Source organism: Alosa pseudoharengus, unplaced genomic scaffold, assembly GCF_046254945.1.
Source record: "Alosa pseudoharengus isolate Yale_2024_CS ecotype anadromous, Long Island Sound unplaced genomic scaffold, YU_APseudo_1.1 YU_APseudo_1.1_scf_16, whole genome shotgun sequence".
Taxonomy (NCBI): domain Eukaryota; kingdom Metazoa; phylum Chordata; class Actinopteri; order Clupeiformes; family Clupeidae; genus Alosa; species Alosa pseudoharengus.
The window spans coordinates 35,305,013-35,320,566 of NW_027468630.1; the positions used below are offsets into that span (position 1 = coordinate 35,305,013).

General features: G+C 42.4%; 1 protein-coding gene across 1 annotated transcript in view; it reads right to left on the reverse strand.

Moving 5' to 3' along the window:
* ap1g1 (adaptor related protein complex 1 subunit gamma 1) overlaps positions 1 to 12,998 on the reverse strand; it is a 39,489-nt gene extending 26,491 nt beyond the window's left edge. The window contains exons 1-2 of the mRNA XM_076287871.1: positions 12,916 to 12,998; positions 412 to 615 (exon numbers count right to left, since the gene is read on the reverse strand). Coding sequence (XP_076143986.1) covers positions 412 to 612 — 201 coding nt within the window. The 5' untranslated portion in view covers positions 613 to 615; positions 12,916 to 12,998. The remainder of the gene's footprint in view (positions 1 to 411; positions 616 to 12,915) is intronic.
* Between the last annotated feature and the right edge of the window lie 2,556 nt (positions 12,999 to 15,554).

Here is a 15,554-nt window from a genome sequence, read left to right on the forward strand (position 1 = left end):
TGATGTCCGAGTCCCGTTGAGGCTGGACTGTCATTGGCTCATCAGCGTTCTAAGGGTGGCGCTTAGCGACAGGTCAATTGTGTGTGCATCCATGGCAAGCTGTTTTAACATTTAAATGTATTATGCGTAGAAACAATGAGATATTAATATGAGACTATGAGATAGATATATGAGATAGTAAATTGAATAGAACAGTTAAATTTCATGTTGTTTTATCATAAAAAAAAAGCAATTCATGCTTTAGACCATTTTATTGTAAAAAGTACCGGTACAAACACAGCTTTGGCACCGGCACCGTTTTAAAAGTATCGTTTTAGCACCAGTATCGGATAAAACCCAAACAATACCCAACACTCAAGAAAGTGTGCCAGGAATGCTGGGAAGCAGGCCTGCCTATGTTGTTGTGCTCACCTGGCCAAAGTGTGCCGGGTAACCCAACATATGCATATAGAGCAGCTTGGCCACGTTTCGGCAGCGGTAGGTGTTGTCCTCTTCCCTGAAGGATGAGCGGATGGCAGCGCACTCTTTCTGGATCATCTCTCGCTCCTCGGCCTGGGTCCGGGCCGTCCGGATGGTCCGGATCAGCTCCCGCAGTCTGATCGGAGCTGGCATCCTCTGTGGACACAAAACCAGGTGCACATCAGTGACTGGACTCTCCACTAAACGAGAGTACAACATTAGGGTACATTCAGACTTCTTTTTCTGACAAAAGAAGTTATGCAGACCGCTATTTAGGATGGAAAAAAAATCTGCCAGCGTTCTTGTTCCAAAAAGCAGCCGGAAGCGTTTTTTTTGCGATAGGCAAAGTGACTAATGTTACGTGTGGATACAAAATATCGCAGAAGGAAAAAATGGGGTTGGCTATTGCTTTTGGTATGTTATGGTAAAGTTGTGAAGTCATGTCAAACAATTCCCTATGCTCAGACACTAAAACGAGTCTCTCGACCGTTGTTCTGTCACCTCCATTTTTTACTTGTTGTCATGGGAAACCACAGGTCTCGGTAATCCGCTTGTGATTGGTGAGCTGTAAAAAATATTTCTCAACTTCTGAGCTGCAGAAAAAGACTGTTGCGGTTGCGTTTTAAAAGAAGCCGACGACTTTTTTGAAAACGCAGTCTACTCCATAGGATTATAATGTAAAACGGACGTCAGCAGCTGCGAAAAAGACGCTTAGTCTGAACGTACCCTTAGGTGGGTTTACATGGACACTTTTATTCCGATTAGAATTGGGAAAAATGGCTCAATCAGAATAAAAATTGGAATTAGAAATTAAATTAAATATATTGAATTTAATTAATGAATTTAATCGGAATGAAAGAGGTGGTGTACACTGTTCTTATTCCGATTGAACAGCCATACAGCCATGTATACAGTTCAGTGTTTCCCATACATTGACTTATTTGTGGCCGGCCCACCACAATATCAACATTGACCACCACACAATGATTTTCCAGGTTGTACTAAATTGTGCTTAAATCTGGTTACAGGGTTCCTACACATTTTCCATTTCAAAATTCCATACTTTTTCCATACTCAAATTTTCAAACTTCTAGGTACATTTTTCTGACCATATTCCATGTCAATGGAGTGTTCTACTAGCATTGTGAAGAGCTGTATAATAATGTTTATTATTAACTTGGTAGCCCTTGGATACTTTTCGTTGGGGGAAGTGCTGTGTTGGAAGGTGCACTCACATTTTTAGTTCTCTGTAGATACAAGCATAGCCTACATATGTTGGAGACTAGTGCACTGCTGGCAGAGGCTTCAGAAATCACCATAAACAATATTATTTGTTTGCAATAACAGTTTATCAGATTATGCAGTATCCATGTCTTGGTATCTTTTACAAAATCAAAAAAAGTCTACCAGTGTTTTAGCCGAAAATAGCAGAGCTACGCAAACATACCAGTGCACAATGGTGTAGGGCACTTGCATAGAACAGGGGTTCTCGATTTGGTTTTGGTACCAGGGTCCCCTTGTGGGAGAATTTTTTTTCTGAAGACCTCCATTCAATTGTATCTTGATGATGTGGACTGCCAGTTAAGGTACACAACAGTAGGAACAGTCTGGAAACAAATATTTCTCCATACCCTTGTTTCTTTTTTCCATACTGATCCAGACCTGGAAATTACTTAAATCAAATTCCATTAGGGATGCACGATATATCGGCGGCCGATATATTATTGGCCGATAAGTGAAAAAATGAAAATATTATTAATCGGTCCGATAACAAAATTCTGGCCGATAATTTGCGCCCTAAGTCCTAATTTAGGCCTACGTAAGGTCCGTCTGGCTACACTGAGCTACTTGAGCTTGGTTGGCTATACTTTTTCCTCAATGTAATGTCAGCGGTGTGAATGTATTTCACCACTCTAACAAAATGTGTGGATATGCGTTCATTTGGGAATCTGTGCATCTCAAAATCGTCTCGTGAATGATCCGCCATTTAACCTTACCAGAGCGGAGCTCAGCCCTATCTAGAGCCGTCTTGTGCTGGTGTGTTTGCACTTTGCCGCGCTGATCGGGGAAACAAATAAGCAAACTCGTTAGTGGGACGAGTACGTAGGCCTAGTTCTAAGTTGTGTTTTAGTATTATATTTGCATTACGTTAGCTTGGGTTTTGTATTACTACCTAGAAATATGCTAACCATTCCTGCTTCAATGCCAGACAGGTCATCATAATAAGTTATTAAATCCTTCGGGGCTAACCCCTTTTATTTCTGCTGCAGCAGGTTGTGCGCAACAGAGTAGACGGACATAAGATGCAGTCTGAGGAGTTGCAGCTTTATTCAGTTACCCGCAGTTGAAACTAAACCTAAGTTTCCCTCACAAACTCTGATTTGGTCACCTTATTGTAGCTTATTCCCAGCTGAGCCGTTTATGAGCGTTTAGTCCTAAATTAAAACGATTCATACTCTCTAGCCACTCACTCGCAATTCACTGACGTCAGGTTCACTTAAAGGAGCCACACATACTGTAGGGCTAGGCTACTGTTATGTTGTTGACTGCCGCACTATTGAGGACTATTATGAGTTATGTCCATCATTTGGTGGTAGGTAAAATTACTGCAATTAAATTATGCTTATTAAATGCTTTCCCCAAATCACTTTTCACAATTTTTTTTCAAGAGTAATATTATCGGTTATCGTATCGGTATCAGCCACAACAAACCAATAAATATCGGTTATCGTTATCGGCCCTAAAATTCCATATCCGTGCATCTCTAAATTCCATACTTTTCCAGGTTTTCCATACTGCGTAGGAACCCTGTGGTTAGCATCATAACCACACTGTGCTAATTGTTAAAAACTGTTGTATTCAATAAGGCGAGACACGGCAGGTGAAAACATCGTTTTTTCATGCACTGGTCAATTTCGAGATTTTGAGCTAGTCTGTTACCTTAGCATGTATTCTATCACACTACTACAACAAAAAAGTCCGATTTACACATTTAGGTGTTTATTTCATTATATTGTGTCTACTCACGCCTGTATATTTATCCTAAATTTAGCGAAAGTTAGCATTCTAACCTTGCATGCACTCCCGCGACTGTGACCCAAAACATATAGTGTGTAGTACCTTTGGAAAGCTCTGTTTTTCCTCTATCACGCTATGTGATCCATATATGGACACTTGTATCAGCAACCAATCGCGAAAGTTCAAAGACGAGTTTAGGCTGAGAACGGAATCTCATTGGCTGTCTTTCAAGGCTGTTTTCTCAAAACGAGTTTCCTCTCCCACTCTGAGCAAGGAAACTCCACTTCAGAAGCACTTACATACACCAAACTTTCTAGACTTATGCCTAACTATATTTCGAAGATATTTACAGAGGGGTTTGTTGATATATTATTCCTAGCCTGACTTACATGACATTTTATGCCTAAAAACTAAAAACGATTTTTTAGGGCTATTGACATTATATTCTGATTTACAGGATAACTAAAGTAGATATTCATAAATCCCTCTGTACATTTTTCAACATCTATTATCTGAACACAGTGAAAACATAATTTTGAACCTGGCTGTATCCAATGCTCAGGTTTCTTGCTTTAAAATGTATGCAAATTAGCGCATATTTAATTAGATAATGCCTAATTTGCATATGTAAACATTAAATTACAGAAAACTTGTAATACATTTTTTTCTCATATTAATGTAAGTAATCAACTGGGTAAGTTTCATAGTGATATCTGCTTGTTAAAAATGTTACCCTATTCACCTGTAGTGTCTCGCCTTAATTTTGCAAACCAACCACCACAAATGGAATTCAATTCTGTGGGAAACACTGCGGTTAAGATTGCCTGCTGTGCCTTCTCAAGCAAAAGTAAAGCAACAACATTTATTCTGATCAAACATTCTAGAATGCCTGAAAACACCTGATCAGAATAGAATGTCCACCATGTAAACAGATGCCACATTTTTTTCAATCGGAATAGTTTAATTGGAATGACAAAAAAAAAAAAAAAACTGTCCATGTAAACCCACCTATTGATAGCAGGTTTTTCACATCAATTACTGTAATCTTTGGTTGTTTTGGTTATGGTTGGCAGTTGCTTTGATTTTATCAACTAAATTTACCTCACAAACTACACTGCAACTACAAGCTAGAGATAAAAAAAAATTAAAAAAGGCTTGAAGGTTTGAAAGGCTGGGTGGTTTTTTACAAAGGATCATGCATGATGACATGGCCATTATGCTTCTGTGACATAAACAACAGGTGGAACTAAAACCCAAAAGATAACAGAACAGTTCCATTTCATATCAAACCACTGTTACCACTGTTATGGAAGTGAAAACAAATATCAGGTTATATTTCCCCTGTATTAGTAGTCTCCTTCATTTGTATAGTAACAAACAAACTGCAATAAAAATCACATGTGCCAATGGAACTGGGACTTGAGTCATAACTTCCACAACTGTGACTGTTTCATCCTTTGACAGAAAGCACCAAAGGTCACTCCTAAGTATCAGGAAGTCAGCATCCATCGAGCCTTTAAGCTACCACTTCTTTGGGAGGAGAAGCAGTTGGGAGTGTCAGTGGGATTAGCAGGTAGCTCTATAATACCTCTGGACTAGCCAGGTATGTGGGACTGACGACATCCTAGCCTAGTGGTTGGACAGAAATTCCATTCCTCCCATCGAACCTTCCAGGGCGGCAGGCACTAGGGTTTCAGACCGCTGGAGCCTGATTAAAAATTAATAAGGAACACACGCGTGCTGCTACCAATATTAAATTCGTCGCCTGTTTACACCGAGTCTGACCAGAGCGCGTGAGCAGTGAGACACCCGCCTGCTTCTACAGGCTTACTGTCAGTGTGAAGTCTGTACCATATCAATGCACACACATTTAAACACAGGATGCTACGTCTGCATAAACCTGCTAATTATGCGTCCAGACTGGCAGCAGAACGCAGAGCTAAGCTGAGCGAGGGCAGCAAAACTCTGCAGCAGAAAGGACATCCTCATCAGTGTTTTTCTCAGGTCTGACGGATGGTTTACCAATACAAATCAGGGGGTCTGGATGGAGGAGGAGTGTTGGTGGGTCACACGTACCAGTACCTTTCTTTCCTTTGCATTGTAGCATGACAAGTGTGGTAGAGCATGCATGTAGAATGATACATAATGTGACCCCTTTTTTATGGGAATCCTAAGAGTAGAAGCCGATTTGAGGGAAGTTCCTTAGTGAAGAAGACACTTCTCAAAATTGACAGCTCAAACAAGTAGCAGCTCTACTTCCCACCAGACTTGCTACCTGTAGCCACCAATACTCCACAAACTCCAGACCAGTCCTAGCATCTCATTTAGGCTACCTGTAGTGGAGCCAATCAGACACACACGTCACACAAACCACAACGTCCCAGCTGACTCAAGGTCTGTTATCCTCAATCCATCCATCATTCAGGAGTTGGGAGCTAATGAGCCAGAAGAGAGCAATGGGAACATGTGCAGTCAGAATGAGCCGCTAATGTCTCTTATACACTAAGGTCATTTGGCAGTGATGAGGGACAGAGAGGGCAAACCAAACAGGTGGGGGAGGACTAGGAGAAAATGACAGCACCAAATGCTATGGGTGGATGACAAACAACAGAGAAGGAGCCATGTGAGAGGTGGGAGAGAAAGAAAAGATAAAAAGGTAAGAGGAGGACAATAAAGACCAAGGAGAAAAAGACTTTCTCGCTCTCACTAATGGCAACGGCCATTAGCAGCGGGAATCTAAATCACATATGCTGAACTCGGGCCCATACTGCACTAGCCTGTATCATTCAGCTGTCCCCCCGAGAGACACACACACACACACACACACACACGTCCGGATAAGGGTGAGTCACCCATCCAGCAGAGCAAGCTCATTGCAGGCCCCCTTCTTGGCTCTCCCCACCCAGCTTTTTTGAGAAAGTTCTCGTTGCCTGCCGCAGAGGGACATTGCAACACACGCTTGACTTTGAGCCCAGTGTCCTTCTCCCACCCTGCAGCCTCGCACTCCTGCAAATGATGGTCTGACACGGGGGGGGGGGGGGGGGGGTAGAGATGGAGAGAGAGATGGAGAGAGGAGAGTGCCAGCACGCCTAGGGCTGTACTCTGAGGGCAGAGCAGAGTGGCAGTGCTGGCACCAATATGGGTGCAGAGGCCGTTGTTTACTGCACTGAAGAGCCTGCTGAGAGAGGTATGTGTTAATCCTCACTACTAAACCAAATGATCCATCACACACAGACACACACACTCCACCCGTACCCATTGGCACACATGCCCTGCCAAGAAGAAAACAACCAAAAAGTTATTATCCCTCGCTCTTTCTGAGGAGGCGAGGAGAGGAGCTTTCCTGCCCTCTGTCCCATAGAAACGCTGCTCTTTTATCTGTTAGCATGCATCCCATAATGAACCTGCTGCACTGAGAGACACTCTAGTAATTACTTGCTGAACAAAGACACTTCCCTGTTGCCTCCCAGCAGAACCGGAGCTCTTTTTTTTTTTTGACGGAAAGCAGAAAGGCATAATCCGCCTGCTTAATTGACCGTCAAGACAAAGTCAACAAAAGAAACGAGCAGCATCCTCATGACTGTTCGCTTGCAGATTTGTGAGGAGGCCAAAAATGTAGGCCAAATGCTCTACCAACAAAACTGTAGCTAGTCCCATTTACCGGTGAATGAGCCGGATAAGAGTATCTAATGGGCAGGACTTTGAAAGGAAAAAGAAGAGTTCAGTTCCTCTCTTCTTGTCGGTTAGGAAAACACCCAATCTACCTCCAATTTCTGAAAGAATCTTGTAGTGTCTTCTGACTCACTATGAGGAATGTTTGTGCTAGGGTCTCCAAATCATGCATTACCTACACAGATTACCTTAAAGCTAACCAAAACTGGAGCTCGCCAGTACCAATGTTTTGGAATAACAGACTCAAAGAATTGAAACATCCTTGCAAGTGTCATTTCTGCAATAGACTCTCATTGTGAATGAATGGTGAATCTTCAAACTTACCAAGACAGGCCTACCCTCTCAAGGTGAAGTAGGCCAAGCAATGTCATATTCGATCTATTCTCAAATTTCAATACAACAGCCCACTTCAACCAAACTGCAGAAGTTCACAATTCACATTTATCTTCCAGTTTTTACTTTCCCCTGAATGTTAGAAGGCAACAAGAAATGCTCTTAACCCCAACACCACCAAGTCAAGTCCGTAACAAACAGCAAACAACCTATCAATGCCCCAGAGCCAACCACCACCACTTAAAACAGAGACACATCAAATAGATGTGCAGCAGTGCAGGAGGAATAACTTCTGATAACTGCTGACAGAGAGGAAGTAAGCCAGGGGATGTGTCAAAGGACAGGATCTGATGTATGCCCTTTGGAATAAAGAGTCTGGATAATGACAATGCTGTGTCTGTATATCCAATATTCAAAAGATGTGGCGATGCAAATTTTCATCGCAGTGCGCTAAAATGGCACACAGACCCCCATTTATTCAGCAAGATGCAGAATGTGTCAAAAACTGACAAAGCCACTGCTTTAAAAGGGCAAGATGCATCTCTGCGAGTGGGGCACCAGTTTAAGGACCCAGGTGACAGGAGCAGATCAATCACGGGGGCTACAGTGCAGGCAGGTATTTATAACTGCAGCCTCCCCACAGACAGCAACACATTACCCAGACATAGGTCACAGATAGCCAGTGAGACTCGAGTCTTGAGTCTGTTGATATAGGATGGGGTGGACTGCATCTGACTGTCTGCACCAACATTGCAGATTCAGGATGCCCTGTAAAATCTAATCAGGGGTTATGCAGATCCATCTCCAAGCTAGAATACAATAGGCAAGAAGCGAGTATAAAAGGGTCAGAAAAGGCCCTGTTAGAAACACACAGCAAAAACACTAAATATATGGAAACTTCCTGTATGCACCCAAGTTCTCACTGTACCACCTATTCTCAGTGGCCACAGTCTCCTAGCTGCAATACCACAGGGACTCTTCCCGTCAGCAACTGTGAGATAGACTCAGAGAAAAACAAAATAGAGCTTTTGGATTCATTGCAGATGTACTGTTTAAGGAGGGTATTTCTCTACCATGTTATTTAATAGCAGAAAACCAAGCTTTAAAAGCAAAGAGCACACAGAGAATAGACTATGCTATACACATACAAATTCCAGATGCTAAGTCTGAGCTAAACAACTTGCCGCAAAAACAGTCCAACCAAAACCAAAAGCATCAATACTCTTAAGTTCAGCAAAGGAAATAGCACTGGAGGATGGGATTGTGTCACAGGTGTGTTTCAGGTTGGGTATAGAAGGTAAAGAATGGGGTGGGGTGGGGCATGTGGAGGGCTCTAGGGAACAATGCAGGGAACTGGCCCCTCAGCACAGGCTGATAATGTAAGAATCCAATGTGATCAAAGTGGAAGGGTGGAGGTCAAGGCAGCCCACATTCCACAACGCTGGTCTTCCAGGTTCACTCAAAACCAGCCTGTGCATTGCGAGACACATAATGAAGAGTCATGAAGCAAATCTTTCCTCAGGGAATAGCACTGGGGCCCAGTTCACAGGAGGCTCAACTCAACCTCCCGTCAGGGAATTAAATGTGTTCACAATAGTGAATGAATCTGAATTACAACTCTTACGTTTAAAGAGCGGCGAAAACTGTGGCCAATGCTGAGTGAGATTTCCCCATTCCCTGGGACATCATGGACTGGACCCTTGGGCAGCACCATAACCACTTAATCTCGACATTTTAGTTTTCAGGCTCCCCACTTTAGTGCCAAATCAATCAGAAGAAACTGAGACAAATCTAAATGGACCAGACTGTTGAAAGAACTCAACACATACAGAAACAACTGTGAGTAGTATAGCATGCAAATATACTGGTCAACCATTCTAATAGCCTGTCAAATAAGTTCCAATGCTTCAAAGCATTTATAAAGTCAAAGGGCACTTAGGGAACAGAACTCCACCAAGAACAGCGTTAAAAATGGCTTCTCACATAGTATTCATTAGGAGTGAAAATAATTAGTGGATCCACCCCATTAGATACACTCCAACATTAAACAGGTTCTTCTTTGACCCATGCTACACCATTCCAGCAAGTTTCATGAAAATTGCCCTGGCAGTTTTTGCATAATCCTTCTGACAAACGCCACTAAAAAACAACCTTCCTGGGCGGAGGTAATAGGTCTAATGGAACCAAATAAACGCCATTTCCAAATAAAATTGATTTCCATTTAAATCTAGATTCAACCGTTTTACTCCCATTGCAAATAAAACATTCTGTGCAGTGTCCAGTCTCCGCCACCTAAATAAAAAGGTAAACCCACAAAATACTGACTGATTGAGGCTGCAGTTTTCCAACAACACTCCCCCAAGTACTTTGTGGGGGTGTGCTGGTGATGCAAAACCAACAACGTTCTGGGATCCAAAACATGCTGATGTTTTTGGAGTTCAATAGTTGAGTGAGGAAGAAAGTTGGGGAGCAATGACCTCAGAGACACACTCTAACCAAGGTCAGCCATTGCCCACTGCAAAGACCTATGTTCCACCTGTAGGACAAAAAGAGCATTGTCCCTCTCTGCAGAGCTCTTCAAGACACAGGCATTTCTCAAAGGGGCCCTCTGCTAACAGCAGGGTCAGAGAAGGTGATACAGGCAGAACTCCCCCACTCAGGGCATACAGAGAACATAGCAAACCTGCAGCACTGCCCCCTTCAGCAAACACAGCAAGGGCATATTTCTCTGCCTTGTTACCCAAGAAGACCTGGACGTTAGCTTTCAACTTGCACTAAGAGTTAAATCATGTAAGGGATGCACTAGACAGAGGAAATGCCCTACTGAGCTGACACATCAAGTCCAACTCCAGGCTTTCTGAAATGTTCCAGTTGGGTTTGAGAGGCCTCTTGGCAGGCATTCCCCCAGAGACTTTGAGATATGCAAGCACCATGCACAGCCTAGCAACAAGGTGACAAGAGACCAAAAACAAGCCGAACACATGAACATCTCCACCTGTACGTATTGATAAAATTACCATAGAAGTCCAGTGTCCAGCCAACAAGATAATCTCATCCCATTGGGGGTACACCCTACCACATATCACAATCCACTATGCAAGTTGACATTTTTCTGTCAGTATTTGATGGTAAGTTAGAGGTAAGCATTGACTTTGGCACGTTCAAACTTTTGGAAGTTTCAGCCTTGAGACAAATTTCTAGAACTACTAGCCCTATGTAAATAAATAGGAATAAATCCCTCCAATATTTCCACAAGAACATGCTTTGCAAGATTAAGGAAGGGTGTGGGATTTTTGGCATTACTGTACTTTTTATGTTTAGCCTCTTCATTTTTAAGATTGACTACATTCCCCCTGTAGAAATGCAGATGGCAACATAGTCAAATGTGTCTACCAGTGTTGGGGATTCTAACGTCACTGACTGTGTTGAGTACCATTTCCTGTTCCTGGTGTGTACAGCATATTTCCACATCAACTGCGCTTTCCCAAGCAAATACCTAACTCACAAAACAATCGAGACATGAAAGAGTGGGGTTGCTAAGATTCCGCAAATTATACAATCAATCTGTTTTAAGCAAACACACACAACAGCGACTAAGATACACAACAGCGACTAAGATACACAGCCACAATCTTCCCCATCATACCAGTTTACCTTAACTCCTGTTCGTAGTTCTTCTGGGTTTCCATTCAATTATACTACACAGCATAACTTCAGTTTACCTCGACACCAAATAGTCATGAGAACGTCTACTTTATGACTGCCCCGAAGCTGTACTTTATTAGAAAAAGCCGTGAAAAAAACGACGTGACGTGACCCGAGTTGGGCCCTGTTCCAAGCTCCTCGTCACCTCCACTAAGCTACGGGTAAGCTACGGAGTTGGCGAAATAATTCAGCTCACTGGCTATTAGCAAGCAGGTCCGTTTAAAACGTAACCCTGATTCACTTTCTTCAATTTTAGTCCTGCAACTAAAACACTGCATTTACAGAGCTGTCAAGACGTTTAGTCTTCCTTAATGCTGTCTAGTAATGGAGGTTAATCTCACTGTCAATGTTACCTTAGGCAGGAGTAATTGCCCTGTTAGTTACACTGGCTAGTGGCTAGCGAGCCAAAACGCCAAGTAACTAGGCACGACAGCCGTGTATAGCAGTGTACAGCAGAGTATCTTGGATGATCACCTGTCGGGCCTTTCCTTATTCAACCAGAGATAGATTACACCGGCTACCCAGTGCTACGCAAACAATCAGATCATTCCAGCAAGACCAGCAGCGACCCTAGGGTAATACCGCTGTTAAGTAAGCCAAACAAAACTATAAGTAATAGTGTTACCCGATACTGAGTAATCTTCTGAAGTGGTGACTTTCAACATTAGGCCTACCCTACATACCTAAAGCTAGCCACTTGCTCAACACTATAGCTACTGACATTAGCTAACTCATCTGACGTTGGCTAGCCCTGCAACGTTGCCCAAAAAGAAATTCCTGGCTAGCTAACTTAATAGCATGTAATCGCTTTCCCCACTGCTAATGCGAATGGTCTGGCATAACGTTAATACGAATAGCACCAAATAATATTATAATTCAAGGATACAATAATCTTCACCCAACATCGCTTTGCACAGTTAACGTTACCGACTTGAACATCTGACCAGTTCGTCACCTAGCTCGCTAGCGATTGCTACCTAGCTATTACTTGGGCTTCCTCATACATTTCTTCCGGACCATGATAACGTTAGCTAACCGAATCATCTTCATCATCATTTCAGCAGAGAACACATTGAACATAACATAACTGACGTTAGCTAGCTTGTCCAACAAATACGTCTACAACGCAAGTAAAACCCCCATGTGATGATAACGTTAACCAAGAAAGTTGCCTGTCGCTGTTATGAACATTGAATCTACACTAGCGACACAGCCATGTAGCTGACGAGCTATCTTGATGCTAACGTTACTGTGAACTAGACTGCAAGCTGACAAGGTTTCAAATCGCATTATGCTGACTTGCTCTCTGGCTATGCTAGGTTGCCAGCTAACTTTGTTGCACGACGTAGACGTTAGTTCATCGTTAAACAGACATGAGGTATTAACAATTAACACTTCATCAGCGTTTTGCTATTGACAACCTAACGTTACTTGAGGGAGTGTTGGATTAAGCGCAGCTGACACCAACAGTGGTTGGCAGAACACTTCGCTTGCTAGCTAGATAGCACAGCAAGTACTCCATTCAGATTAGACTACTCGCTAGCAAGCTAAAACTTGCTGTATGTGTCAAGACAACCCCCAGTGCACTGTGGCTAGCTTGCTACTTCCTAAGCAGGGTTAGCGAACACATCCCTCTGTATAAATCACAGAACTGTCCCATACGCATAACCCATGTACGCCCGTGCCAAGTGACATGTTACAAGTATAATTCAACCAGAAAACACTCACCAGCCGTAATGATACCAGGTAATGACTGGAATCTTTTCTATATGCGTCGGAGGGAGGAACAGACCAGACATTCAAAATGGCGGCTCTTCTGGCCTCAGCACTTCTACTGCAGGCGGAAGGTTACACTGACTAATCTAAACCAAACTTCAAGGTTTGAGGAACTGAATCCTCATTTCTAGAACAGCAACATGACTTCATAGGCTACTGGGTGTTTTCTATGAAGGTGACCATGCATGTACATGATAGTAGTATATTTTGATTCATTTATTATCACATGGTCGATACCTTTTGATGCACTATCTATGTCATGTAACAACATTCACTGTTGTAAGAAGTTAACATAGGCAAGTGAAATGACAGCTGGGAGGAGATGGGTGGGATGTCAATATTGTCGACTTCCTATGTAAAATAAATTAAACATGCACACACTAAATACATAATACTATTATTTAAAATTGCTTGATGACGATGGTTGTTTTTTTCTATGATTTACTGAAGGTAGATAACGATAACTCTTAAGGTGGAAAATCCTTGCTATTCAGCTACGTGTCAATGCGGCGGATGATTTGCTTCTGAAGCTGTGCTACGGTTTGCGCCTCACCTCGTGGCAGTCAGTGATGACGTTACATTGAACTTGCGCCGCACGTAGAAGACGCAATCTTGCTGAAGGACTCGTAAAGGAAGTCGCATGCTGCCCTCTCCTGAAAAGTGTAGGCTAGGCCCACGTTATATTTCCCCACAGAGCTCTACATATTTACCAAGAGTAAATTCCGTAGGGTAAGGATAAAGGGGCCTAAGTGGCCACTGTGTGATTCTTAAATTTAAAACCTCTCCATTATTCATAGACCTAGGCCTATCAAGGATGATACCACTTGCCACACCCAAGGATGTAGGCTAGGCCTATAAGATCACTGTAGTGATTCAATATACTTTCATGTATAGGCCTACACACAGTGTTGGGAAGTAACTGAATACATGTATTCTGGATTACATATAATTATAATTTAAATGGGTGATATGCAGAATACAGTTACACTGATAAATGTAAGGGATCAATATGGTCGATAGATTGGCTGTAGGCTAGCCTATATCTGTAGGCTTGTAGCCTACACACAACTACTGGTCCAAAAACATCAGTGCTTAGATCAGTAGGGTACTATGTGACAATATAGCAAGCAAACAGAATCAAACAAATCATGAATAGAAACTGGGGTCGAAAAGTGACAGCAGCTCTAGATACCAATTAGATTTAGAACAGCTACATGCAGCCTTAATGACAAAGGCCTATAACTGCAGTTTTGTAAGGGACCATATATACCAAATCAAGTAACCTATTTTACATGTGGAAATTGGAAGCAGCGTGTGTATAATAGCTGACATATCATAAGGTCATAGCATATTGTGCATGCGAAACAAAGCACAAAACTGATGGTGGGATTAGTGAAAAAAAGTCAAAGCCATTCAGTGAATATCTCCTCACGTTCCACTAGCTCTCCATTCCATGAGTGCAAAGTAAAAAACAAAAAGGCTTCCGTAACAGCTCTGGCCCCATGTACTAGTGACAAAGTGGAGAAAGCCTGTCCCTCAAACATAACAAAACTCTTCCAGACACTCACCGACAGGGGGGGGGGGGGGTGTTTGGGGAGGGGATTGGTGAGTTTGCCCTCTGGTGTTTTGTTGTTGGTGTTTGGTTCAAATCAATGGACATGACGTCATCCAGGATCGCTGACTGTACCTTTAACTGCTAGGATCCCTCACACCAGGCCTGGACACAGTTCCAGTTCCAACTCCTCCCCTCTGGCAGGCGGTACAGAATCTTGAACACCAAAACCACCAACAGAAACAGTTCTTACCATTGGTGTCATGAATAGTTAATAGCATTTTACATTTATCAGATACTGTTGTCCAAAGTGACTTACATGTCAACTATATTACCAGGGGACTTTAACTTAACTAATTGTCCTCGGAGCAGCTTGGGGTTAAGTGCCTTGCTCAAGGGCACAGCGGTGGGGAATTAAACCCACAACTTTTAGTTAGTACACCACCACCCCATAGCACCATGTCATACTTGTTCTCCAAACTGTACATCCTACTTCACACCCACAATACTATATATAAAGCACAGAAATTGTATTATGCATACATCACACTCCATTCTTATACATAATGCACAACAATTATTGTTGTTTGCTCATCACATTTATGTATGCTTACATTGTTTGTCTTTTACAGTCTGTCTGTATATTTGTCTTGTCTGTACACAATATGTACAGCTCTGGAAAAAAATTAAGAAACCACTGCAAATTTGAATATGACCGTCAACTCAATTGAATGTTGCAGCCATTACATCAGAAAAATGTACAGTCTCCTAGGGCCCTATTTTGACGGTCAGAAACGCAGCGTATTCTTATCACGACACAAAGTTTATTCCTATCTTTCTTTTCTTCTCTTTTATTACACAAGGTGCCCAGGGGTGTGGCAATTAACGATCTAAGGTGTGGTCTGGCGCATTATCTAAAAATCGCTATCTTACACCATCTAAAAAGCATTACGTCACTGACCAAGAAAAACCTGGTCTATAGCGAAAGGCACATATGAAGCACAGCTGAAGATGCACTGTCACGAGATGTAAGCAGTAA